The sequence below is a fragment of the Thunnus maccoyii genome, chromosome 18 (assembly GCF_910596095.1).
Source record: "Thunnus maccoyii chromosome 18, fThuMac1.1, whole genome shotgun sequence".
In the NCBI taxonomy this organism is placed as follows: domain Eukaryota; kingdom Metazoa; phylum Chordata; class Actinopteri; order Scombriformes; family Scombridae; genus Thunnus; species Thunnus maccoyii.
Genome location: NC_056550.1, coordinates 9,062,511 through 9,074,759, shown reverse-complemented (window position 1 = coordinate 9,074,759; position 12,249 = coordinate 9,062,511). Strand labels below are relative to the sequence as shown.

Sequence of the window (12,249 nt, the reverse complement as noted above, 5' to 3'; positions counted from 1 at the left end):
ATAAAACCTCTTAAAATTCTCTTGAAACCTTTTGAAAATTCACCAGGGACAGAAACACTGATGCTTAATTAGCACAAAATATCTTGCAGTGTGCATTTTCCGTCAGGATAAGTTAGATGATTTGTTTACACGGGTACAAATACCCTGGCAGGCACTTTCCACTTTTATAAGCTGGGGAGAGCCAGTGTTTTGGAAATATTGAAATTAACAATCTGTCTTTAACATCATGTCTCATATAACAGAAAAGAATAATTGTCCAAAGGATTTTGGAGTACAAACATGATCAGAGATTGGTTTTCAGAAACATATTGGATGCAACAAGGCGTGTTACAAACATACAGTACAACTCATGCATGGAATGTAGGAAGGTTGAAAGAGTTGGAGGTTGCAGGTTGTTACACCACGTTACTGAGTGGTTGAATGTATAAAATTGCAAAGATGAAACAGTTGATATCTAAAAATAATTGTGAGTGCATTATGTAAATTTAAAATATATGAAGTTTGCTTTAAAAAACTTTAATTTAATGAACATAATGTATGAATCTGTACTACAACATAAAGCCAAAAGTTTCCTTGATCAGACCACATACTTTGATCTTGATTTCCTAAATTCCCACAAAATTACATATAGGAGCAAAAGCTTAAGAAGAAATGTGTAGAATGCATCCAAAAAAGAATAAGATTATGTCAGTGGTGGTGATTTCCTCAGTGAATAAGACTCTTCCTCTTATTTTAGATTTGTTCAGTGACTCTGTTAGGAAACTTAAGTGACCGTCAGGCCTTAATAGACAAAAAAATAAAATGAAATAAAATAAAAAATACACCTACAAGTCTAAGATGCAGGAGGCACTGTCCACTTTTGTGAAACTTGTGAGAAACACATTGCAGTGGCAAGACAGTATATGGATACTGTACATCATGCAGAGGTGAAAACAATGTAGCATCCCTTTATAAAAGCTCCTGAAAATTGAATAATTTCTTTTCCCCTCTCCTCCCTCTTTCCTTTGTCTTTCATCATCTATTCCTTGCTGCTATTAACTACTTAATATTCATCCTACCCCTTTCTCCAACATTTTCATCATCTCACCTTGACTCCCAAACTGCAAAGCTGTCACAGCCCCTAATTAACTCTACTGTGGCCTTGCTTTCAGCTGGCTTGACACAACTTCTGGCAGCCATATAGGAGGTCAACAGCTCTTAAGCTACAATAGCTGTGAACATCTTATTGAATTTCTTACAACTTGGCTGTTTCAGAATAAATAAACAATTTTCATTTATGCACAGATTTTAACTGTGAACTGACAATATCCCCAATAATACCTGATAAACATACTGTAGTTCTTGCAGTTAACCATCACCGTCTTGTTGCTAACACATTTGCTCATTAGATAATAGCTAGTAGAGGGTTCAATTGTTGGCTAGTAGTATAATGTTAACATTTACATTAGATGTTTTTCTTAATTAGACTACTTGCTGGTTTGCTAACAAAGCGGAGAGGAGGATCTGGACCAATGACAACATAGTTTACTGTGGACTTAGTCTAGAGACAACTTTATCACACTATTTTATTACTCCTAAAGTGCATGTAACATACAAAATGTGAACTACAGTAAACCCATACTACAGCTATATTAATGAGGAATCTCATCTTGTATTGCACAGTTCTCCAGTGTATGGGTTTAAATTTTGTTATAATAAGTGAACAAATCTCCATCATCAATCAAAAACTTAAATTAAAAGCGAAAAAATAAACTAAAAAAGTGACCTCAAATGCAGAACTTTTGATAAAACTATACAAAAGTGAAACATTTGATTACAATATTCTCCACTTTTCTTTCACTGATCAGGATTTTTTCTTTTGTCACCACTTTTTGATGCTTAATGTTTCAGTTTTGCTGTTGAACTTTTCAGTTTCAGCTCAGAATTTTCCATTTTCAATGGTCTGGAAGTGCAACAAATAGTACAACTTACCATTGACCCTCCTAAAGTAACTGGCTAATGGGCATGCAGCAATGTAACACCCACCCACATGAGAACTTTGTGTCAGAACCGAAACTGAAAAATTAAGCAGAAAAACTGAAAAAAGTGACCATAAAAGTTTCATTGTAAGTTTTGCTTGCGGGGTAACTTTTTTGCTTTCAATTTTTTTCAAATTAACTTGAATTTAATTTTTTTGCTTCATGCTTTGGAGATTTTGTTAAATTATTATGACACAAATTTAATACCAGTGGACCTCCATGATGGCATTGGCTGGGGTTGCTAGAAGTTTGTTGAAGTAACTGCAAAGCCTCTACTCATGTCATATAAATATACCATTCATTTTCATTTTTTTTACATACTTGTTAGTCCATGCCACACAGAGTTGTTTAAAAAATCCAGTAATACTGGGCTGATGGAACTTCTTAAAAGGGCTACACCTTTCCCCATCATCGTTGTGTCACTTCTCTTTTCCTCACTGATTTTTCTCTGTCGGTCACTGAGAGCTCCGGCTGTGTTTACTACAAGGCTCCCCAGGGTCCTTGGTGGCTCCACCATAAACCTCGACTCCACCCTCAGTCCAGGGGGCCACACTGCCCTGGGTTACTCTGCCACAGCGAGCCAAGCTGGCCACCTGGCTAGAGGACAGCACCCGGTCCCAAAGACCCACCTGGGACAACTCTCCTACCAGGGCTTGGGATGAGTCGAAACCTCCACCCACGGAATCCTAGAGAAAAAACAAGACCTGTTAGATGGATAACAGAAAGATGATTGAAGAGGGATGATGATTCAAAAACAAAAACACATATAGACGCAGGGTCAGCTTGGGCTGTTTTGCTGCCTTGGGTAAGACTGTGGACTTGCTTTTGGGAAGATGAAGATGTGATGAAAGGAGACCAGTATAAACATAGGACTACAAATCAAAGGAGGGGTTCTTTTGGTTATGGACGTGGGTCTCAAAGGCTATTACTCTTGTTGCTTATGACCATCGTTTCCTGTGCCTGGATCTATGCAGACATACACCTCATTCACCCACTACCTCAACACTTTGACTAGCAGTGTTCTCCAAACTAAATTGAATTTGCAGATTTACTGTGTCTACACTCTCAGTCTTTAATGGTTTTATTTACAACTCATGGAGAAGCCAGTAAGTGAAAAGACCCAGAGTTGTAGCAGGGTAAACTATTATTTGCTTGCAACGCTGTAGTCGGCAATAGCACACCAAATTTAATTTCTTTTGGAGTACCCTACCCACCTTATGCCTGCCTCTAAGCTGTCATTCATTCGGTCTTTTGCTCACTCTTTCATGAATTCACCTGCTCCTGCCCCAGTATGAGCACTCCTCCAGGTCTGATGTGATGTCCAGCTGCCAGTGCCTGGCCCTCGCCCCTCAGCTTTCCCCCCTGGTAAGCCTGCCAGGCTCCTCCTTTCTGGCTCCAGCTCACACAGATGTGCTGCCAGCTGCCCCTGGAGAGGTTCAGAGGCAACTGCGCCACCTACAGTAGGGAAGGGAAGGGGCAGTTCAGACAAAGAAGATGATTGTACTATGCTGTTTCTGAATGATACACATTTTAAGGTAAGACATGTCATCTGGCAACTGGATGTGATATACTGTATCTTTGCATGATAGTGGTGCAGCTGTAGCTACATAGCAGTATTTTTTGTCATCCATTTAATCTTCTTTTTCTTCAGGGTACAAGTGTTGGCTATTATACAGTATTTTTTCAGTCCCAAAGTCATTCTGCTGCCTCCAAGGACACACAACTTTTCCTCCAGGCATCTATTACCATAATGACTTCACTGAATTATATCTAAAACCACTGCACTGCACTACACCATCCTCCAAGGCTGACAAGGTGGTACCTTCATTTGTCATTTAAACACATGCATGAGCCTATTTAGCTTGTCTACTTAATTGGCTATTTCATTTGATGTGTTCTATGTATTTGTATGCTAATACAGTACAGCTTTTCTTCCGTAATAGACATTATAAATTCTAATCAAGATTTTTTTTTTTAATTGAGTACAACTTTTAAAAATTCAAACAGTCAGTGAGCCTTGTAGAAAGATATGCACACTGGTTGCCTTCAAGTCTCTCATTCTATATCTATCCCAGATTAAGGCTGCAGACTTTTAGATCCATTCTTTTTTAAAGCCACCAAAAGAAAAGTTTTGAACAGTCCCAAATTTTTGGGAACACATAAAGTCATTTTAACAAGTTCTTAATTTGAAGCTTCCTTTGACACCATTAAATCTAACAAATTCTGCATGTCTTGTGTATTATCACAGTAATACAGACACACTGACATAGATTGAAAAATGACATTTCTGTATTGAAATATATGTTCAAATGGATAGTGGGGCTCCATATTTAAAAAGCATGCCAAAGTTTGTTTCTTCAAGAACACAAACAACGCATACACACTGCTTTTATGTACATCTTTACTAGCAATAATTGACATGTTGAGCAGTATGTTGCCAATATGTTCAATATATTACACAATTATTGTTAATATTCATTTATTAATCGCAAATGTCAATATGTATGTATTCATCTTTACTAGAATTTAAAATAAAGTTCTGATGAACAATGTTGCACAATATGTGTTTCTAATGATGAACTCTCTATACGAGTTGAGTACAGTAATGAACATTTTAGGAATTGAATCAATAAATAATATGAAATATGACCCAGAGACCATGATATAAATCTCCTCGGGAAAATCAATTGCACACAAGCAGTAGACAGTTCAGTTGCAGGTATACAGTAGATGCTCAGCCTGACTGAACAAGTACCTTGTCATTGATGAGCAGCTCAGTGGGGGTATGCAGGCCTTGTAGCAGCACCAGTTCATTCGGTTGTTCAGGAACTGCATAAGACAGGGGTGTACCGATGCCTCCTTCTGCGGGCCGTAGCCACAAGCAGATGGTGAAGGCCCGCAGTTTTGGGATGGGGTGTTTCAAAACAGCATACATGTAGTTTGTCCGAGTCGGGAAGGACAGTCTGTAGCCCTCTGGGAAAGAATGCCCTGAGCTACCTGAGAAAACAGAAAGAGAGTATAAATAAGAGAACAAAAGGAGAAAGTGATAGATAATGCAAAGGGAAATCAATGTGATCTGGCAAGAAGATCAAATAGATTTCCTGCTTTTCTCATCTAGCTGCACTTTCCTCACATGACATAATCTGAACTGTTTTTTTTTTAAGCATCAGCATGCATTTTATAGTCTTTCTGATCTTTTTTGCTTTACATAAGTTAAACATAATTTATTCATCATAAAGAAATTCCATGGCTTGATTTGATTAACAGTAATACAAAAATGAAACATCTGCGGTCATTTTTAGCCATGTTATTGCTCGTGATTAGCGACTTGAGTCCTCATGTAAGTCATTAATCACAGTCACTTATCATTTCTCTCATTATTTTGTAAACCTTTTTACAACATTTTAATATGCACATTAAATGTACACACACATACACACACATTCTCTATGACAACTTTCTTTTTTCCTCTCTCATAATACCTACCTCCCTCCAGTACTGAGATTCGGTGGTGTAGTTTATTGATGCCCTGGTCGATTTCCTGTCTGTGTTTCTCTGTTTCTAGCCTCAGGGCTTTTCTCTCTTTCTCAAGCAGCTCCACCTTCCGCTCAAGCTCCCCCTCCAAGTCTTCCATCCTCCAGGGCCTCTCGGCACCAGCTCTGTGCCCAGGATCGGCCAACTTTTCTGGGCCGCCAGATATCCCGCTTTCCTCTGGTGCTCCTGAGGTACTGCCATCCGTCTGGTTGTGAGGAAATGGGCCAATGTCTGACTGCAGAGGAGGAAGACAAAATTGGTTCAAAATGGGTTTTACTGTCTTTGGTAAAATACTGTAAGGTACTTGCTATGGTGTACAGTTAAGGCACTACACTATGGTATGAAAACACCATCAAACTAGCTATAGCAGTGGTTCTCATGATTATACTGTGGTTTCCTGCCTATATGAGAAGCAAAATTCTTCGACCTAGTAAATAATTGATTTCTCGGAAACATTACATTACGCCTGGGGATACATCTAGCAGCTGATTTAATAAGGTTTCAATATGCCTTAGTTAATGTAATGCTTTTTCCTTATACTTGGTGGCTATTCAATTAGTTGGTTTAGTCCAGAATGAAATGTCTCAACAGCTATTGGATGGATTGCTCTGAAAAACAGATATTCATGGTTCCCAGAGGATACATCTTAATGACAATGACTTTTCCTCTATCACCACAAGTAGGTTGATGTTTTTGGTTCAGAGTAAAATGTCTTGATAAATATGTGATGGTTATGAAATGTTGTACAGACTTTCATGTTCCTCACAGGATGAATCCTACTGACTTGGTGATCCCCTGATTTCTCCTTTAGCGCCACCTTGAAGTTGACAGTTATGGTTTTCAGGCAACTAATGGACAGATTTCTGTGAAATTTTCTACAGATAATCAAGATCACTGCAAGGTAAATTTGACTTTGGTGACCCCTTAACTTTTCTACTGTTATCATATCAGATGTCTATGTTAAAAATGGTCAAAGTTCCAAAACTTGATGTTAACATATGTAGAAATGCTCCCTGCAAGTCCAAAAGCCCAGGCTTCAACCTAATCTTAGTGCTTTGTTTGCTACGTTTTTTTGTACCTTTGCTGATGAGCTGACGTTGGCTCGTCACGCATGCCCGTAAACGGCCGTCGGTCCTTGGCCTTTGTTGCTGAGGTTTTCCATGAGTTGTTTGCATTGTTCACTCTCATATTTTGGATCCGAGTTTGGCTCAAACATGTACATTTTAAGTCAAGAACGAAAAAAGTAGTGAAAGCCTACTACCATAGTTTGTTTCATGGTTTGTTCAAGTAGCCTCCGGGGCTGGCAGAAATCACACGAGGGTTAACTTCCAAGAGCTGGCCAGTGAGAACAGAGTGGGCTCATCAGGAGGGGGGCCTTAAAAAGATAAGCTAAAACAGCCTGTTTCAGACAGAGACTGAACATAGGGGCTGTGTAAAGGGTCAGTATGAGTTAAATAAGGAGATTTTTTAACTGTAAATCATGCAAAGGTATTCCAGCAGGGCCCTTTAAATGTGCATAATATGGCCCCTTTAACATCTGTATGTTAACATTGTCACTGTGAGCATGTTAGCAGGATATTTAGCTCAAAGCATCACTCTGCCTATGTAAGTACAACCTCACAGAGCCACTAGCATGGCTGTAGACTCTTGTTTCCTTCATATTGAAATTCGAAGCTTACCATAGCTGAGCTACTTGATTGAGCATTGGCATGCTTTTGCAACATTGCTTAGAATTGATATACTGGATGATATGTTAGCTAGGTTAAATACACTTTAAAGCACTTGTGACATATAATTCCACTGTATCCACAAGTTAAACAAGTTTTGGGTCTGAGCAAATCAAGCAGAGCCATCTCATATCTAAAGGGATATTTTCTTAATTAGGTATAACACAATAAATAATTGAAAGTCAGAGAGGCTGCCAAGAGTCTGAACTATTTTAGTGAGCAACAATTTGCTAGGCATCGTTGCATAATGGCTCACTGATATTAAAAAAAACAACACCCAACCACAAGGGAAGGAATGTGGCTTGGACTCTGCAAGATACCTAAAAACCTACGTGGGCCAGTATATTCACCAAGCATATCTTTTCACAGCAACTGAAATACATAGAGACCACAAGGGAATTACTACAAAAAATACACACAGTGCACTCTGAGCAATACAGTGTGCACTGTGCTTACCTATGTTGTATAAGATGTTGGAAAGAAACTAAAGCTAGAGTATGGCGGAAGGGCATTACTTTCTACATTGATAACTACTATGAGAAAAAGTGACACTATGAAATGATAATGAATGATAACAAATGTAGATTCGGAGAGAAGTTCATGTGAGCCCAGCTAGTTTAAGTAAAAGAACACACACGTGTTCACATTTTTATATATTCTAAAAGAATATTGGCAGGTATTGATTTTTGTCCCAAAAGAGATACACAATGGATGGAAACACCAATGTAATCCTCACTCTGTCCTTTTTAACAATGTATGTTTTACTAATATACATATCACTCTATCCATACAAACACGGTTCTCAAGATACATTTTGTGCTAAAGTCAACAAGAAAATTCCCAAACATTCCTGATATTTTATTACTATATTTCAACTGTCAAGTATACTGTGTTGAATGTGTTATTTTCTGAAGCACAAATACATTTGCCGTAGTAGTTAATGTGTCCATTGAAAACTGAACTAAAAATGACAAGTATGCACCTTACTGTGATGCATTTGCTGAAAACATACATATTCTAATGGAGCAGCTAAAATCACAAACACTTCTATGGATCTTGGCATGATAGGTGATCTATTCTCTAATATTTCAGTTCTGTTATTGAGCCTGCGGTTAGGCTCTGAGGCAGGTATTTACATGTGCAGATGTCAGGCATTTCTAGGGAGAAAACTAATAAAACTGCAATATCCTCAAATGCATAAATGCAAGACTGTGTACAAAATAAATCAAGAGTGGTGTATGTGTGGTACAAGCATTATTACTGTTCTTAAGTCAACAAATATAATGCTACATGTTAAAGGTTTTTCACATTTTTTGTAGCCATAACGCTTCATGCTTTAATTATGCTCTTATTAAAACTTAAGAAAATGTGTGTTTGCCTGTTCAGGTACTTGATACAAACTATAATTGCCATATCTTACTTTATTTCAGGACAATTACTACACAGAATTACAGATGCATAAATGTCACATTTTCAGTCCATATGAGCACTGAAAATACAACTAAACCAACTGCATAAGAAAAAGAGAATCTTTCCTTTTATCAATCATAAAATTAAAATGATATAGAATATACACTCACTGAGCATTTTATTAGGAACACCTGTGCAATCTAATGCAATCCAATACAACAGCTTCTACTTTCACAAAGCTTGGCCTATACTTTTCAGTTCTTTTTGACATTTTCAGAAAGGCGATAATTCTACTTTATGTCTATAACTGATGTTGTGGTGCATGGTGGTGGTGTACTGGAGTGCATTATATTGAGAAGTGTTTCTCACACTTTTTAATATAATGCACTCCAGTACTCCAATACACCATATGCTTCGTAAAAGTAGAATTTATGGCAGAGCTGTTGTATTGGATTGCATTAGATCGCTCAGGTTTTCTTAATAAAGCTCTCGGTGAGTCTAAGTCATATAGTATAGACTAGAAGACATTGCTCCTCATTTTCACACATTTATTTCAAACACAGCTATCAATAAAATAAAGCACAGTGTGGTGTATCACTGCACTGGAGCTGGATGAGCCTGATATTACAGAGAGCTTACCACCATCGTAACTGCTCAAGCTACGAACAGAAACTGTGGTACCAAATGTACTGCTAGAAATGGAAAACCATTAACTACACATTCACACCATTTGTTTGCATCATGTCAGATCAGATACTACTTGTGAAACATCAGGCAACAGGCAGGAAATGTAGTTGTATGTGATTTGGATACTAATAATTGATGTTGCCTGTGAATTTAAATTTTCTGTCTTGCAAGTGAAGAGAGGTGGTGACTGTAAGGGTTCTAGTTGTAGAAAAATATGTGAACATCTAGCGACTGGAGCGACTGGATGATCAGCAAAGCAATCTGAGCAGACCACATCCCAGAGGGAACCTTAGGAGCTAAGGAACTTAACACAGTTATTTGACCTGAGTAATATTCCCAGATGAGTGCTCTTCTTGTAACACATGATCTGATGTAAATACTATACTGTGCTACTGAAATAGACCAAGTATCTAATGTACATAGAAACGTGACTTGGATATTGAAGAAAGATACAGCAGGTGAGAACAATCGTGTTATAGTGGTGATGGCTCATCACAGAAACTACATGTTATTATACTAAAATTGCACAAAATTACAGATCACCTTGAGACCTGTGAAATGCACAGATCTTTTTCCGTCAGAGGAAAATGTGCACTGAGAAGTCCAAATTTCTTAATTCTTGAAAAGCCAAAAACACAGACATTACATTCAGCCCTTTTTTCATCTGATGGTAGAATTACGAAAAATAGACGACACAAAGTGCACATAATCCACAAAGAAAATGACCCATACCGGCATGTCCTACATAAACTACCCTTGAGTGAGGAGTAGCTACTATACGGAGGAGAAGCCTGTGCTTTCAACAAATATAGGAAACTCATAAATTATTTATGGAATCCCTCTAGCCAAAAATGAGGTTGTACATCACTGGATTGTGGTCAGATAAGAACATGTTTCATGTTACTCTGCTATATTCTCTCCTCCACCTCCACCTCCACCTCCTGCTGCTGCTGTTGCTGCTGCTTTTTCTCCTCCCCCTTTATCCTTATCCTCATCTCTCTTCACCCTCCTGTTTTTCCCCCTTTGCCTTTCTCTTCATCTCTGTCTTTATTTCTCATTTAAATTTCAATCAGTGTTCTTGGCATGATAGATTATACACCTACTGTATGTTGCCAAAACAATCAATTCATGTATTAGTAAAGACATTTACAAATGACCAACTATAATTACACACAATCACTAAATGCGGATGTCATCAGCAATTAACATTCAATATAATTTTAAATTAAATCACGTGATTCAATTAAATGATTATATTGTAAGTAAGTAATTTCTCTGCTGTGTTGCGTGTGTTTTAAAAAAAAAAACCTATTAATTAGTGATAAGCTTTACTTGGTGTTTACATAGAAAAAAAAGGAATATCTGACTGCCAGTATCCACAAAGCCTTTTCGACAACTCACTTCTCATTCAAAATGAAGACCTTCACTTAAACCACTCCTACATGCCTAGATATCAGAAGGGACTACAGGGAAAACAGGGACACATTTAGACATTGATTTAATCTTTTTAAAGCAAGCTGTAGAGTTGGAGGTATACTGAAATATTCAAAGCAGTTATCAAACCAGTGAAACACCATTCCGGTTTAATCTAATTAGGAGATCCTTCTTTGCCTTTAAAATGCGTTCATGTGGGATCGAGGACTGCTCCTTGGGATTAATTACGCCTGTGTCGTGTTTTATAGTTTCATGCAGAGGATGATTTATGAGGAAGGGATGTTGTTTTTCCACACTTCACCTACCTCCAGTTTCTCTATACGGTCTTTGAGCTGAGTGATAGCCTGCTCCAGTTCATCCACAGCCCTAACGGTGAGCAAGTGGACACTGTCAGATGTCGACAACGGGCTGTCCCGCACCATGATCCGCTCCAGGTGCGTCTCCTCTGCCGCGCCTTTGCTCCCCCACAGCCCCGCAGCGCTCCCACGTCTATCTGCGATGCTGCTTTGGCCGTCCAGCCCCTTCTCGCACTCTGATAGTTTCCCCGTTAGCTCTCTGATGGTCCGCTGGTCTGTTAATATTTGGTCCTTCTGCTGCAGAACGGTCTGCCGGAGCTCCTCCGCGGTGGTGCGGAGAAAACCCCAATCTTCTCCCGCGTATAGCGACGGGTCGTCCGCTTGTTGCTGAAAGTTTTTCGGGTTGCATTCCCCGGCGGGGATCGGCGTGCAGATGAGTCGACTGACCTTTGGGTCATGTCCGGTGAGTCCGGTGACCCCGTCCAGCCCGCCGAGCCCGATGTTAAAGGTCGGCGCCTCCGATGCGGGCGTTTCAGAACCATGGAGAGCGCCCAAAGATCCGGGCCGGGCTACCGAGCCCCCGGCAGCGGGGGTCTGCACCGCGGCGTCCGGATACAGCGAGTGGTTGTCGGTTGCTGGTTGCTGTTGAGCCGCGGCAGCCTTGGAGGCTCCGGTATGGACGGCCGCGATGATGCAGATTACCGCTCCGATGAAGGCCACCATCCCGGCGGCCAAGATTATAACAATGAACTTCAGGGTGGCGGCGGGGGCGATCGATTATTAGAAAAATCTAATAATAACACTCTGGATCCGCAAGAAACTAAAAAGCTCCAAAACAGACAAAGTATAAAATTACTTGCATAGGATGGAGAAAAAAAAAACGGTTTACTTTTCCTCACAAGGACAGGCGATTAGACATTGAGAGTTCCGCACCATAATTGAGTGATCATCGAGTCAACACCAAACATCAGAAGCAGGCAGTCTGTTTCACCTCCTCCTCCTCCTGTGCAGCGCGCATGTCCCTGGTATTCGGCAAAATCCAGCCTGTTAATAGCCTCCATAAGGCAGAGTGAGGGGAGAGAGACGAACATACTGTAGGAGAGAGAGAGAGAGAGACGAAGTTAGACAACACATATGACTTTT

General features: G+C 39.5%; 1 protein-coding gene and 1 long non-coding RNA gene across 2 annotated transcripts; one reads left to right on the top strand and one right to left on the bottom strand.

Moving 5' to 3' along the window:
- Positions 1 to 2,473: 2,473 nt before the first annotated feature.
- cbx6b (chromobox homolog 6b) lies at positions 2,474 to 11,856 on the bottom strand. The gene is made up of 5 exons (XM_042391631.1): positions 11,116 to 11,856; positions 5,505 to 5,787; positions 4,774 to 5,015; positions 3,294 to 3,473; positions 2,474 to 2,704 (listed from the first exon to the last, which is right to left on the bottom strand). Exons 1-5 carry the CDS (start codon positions 11,827 to 11,829, stop codon positions 2,474 to 2,476), a joined length of 1,650 nt encoding a protein of 549 aa, XP_042247565.1. The 5' UTR covers positions 11,830 to 11,856.
- On the top strand, positions 5,665 to 6,447 carry LOC121883395. The gene is made up of 3 exons (XR_006092209.1): positions 5,665 to 5,743; positions 6,144 to 6,231; positions 6,364 to 6,447. It is a non-coding gene; the product is annotated as an uncharacterized LOC121883395 (long non-coding RNA).
- Positions 11,857 to 12,249: the final 393 nt, after the last annotated feature.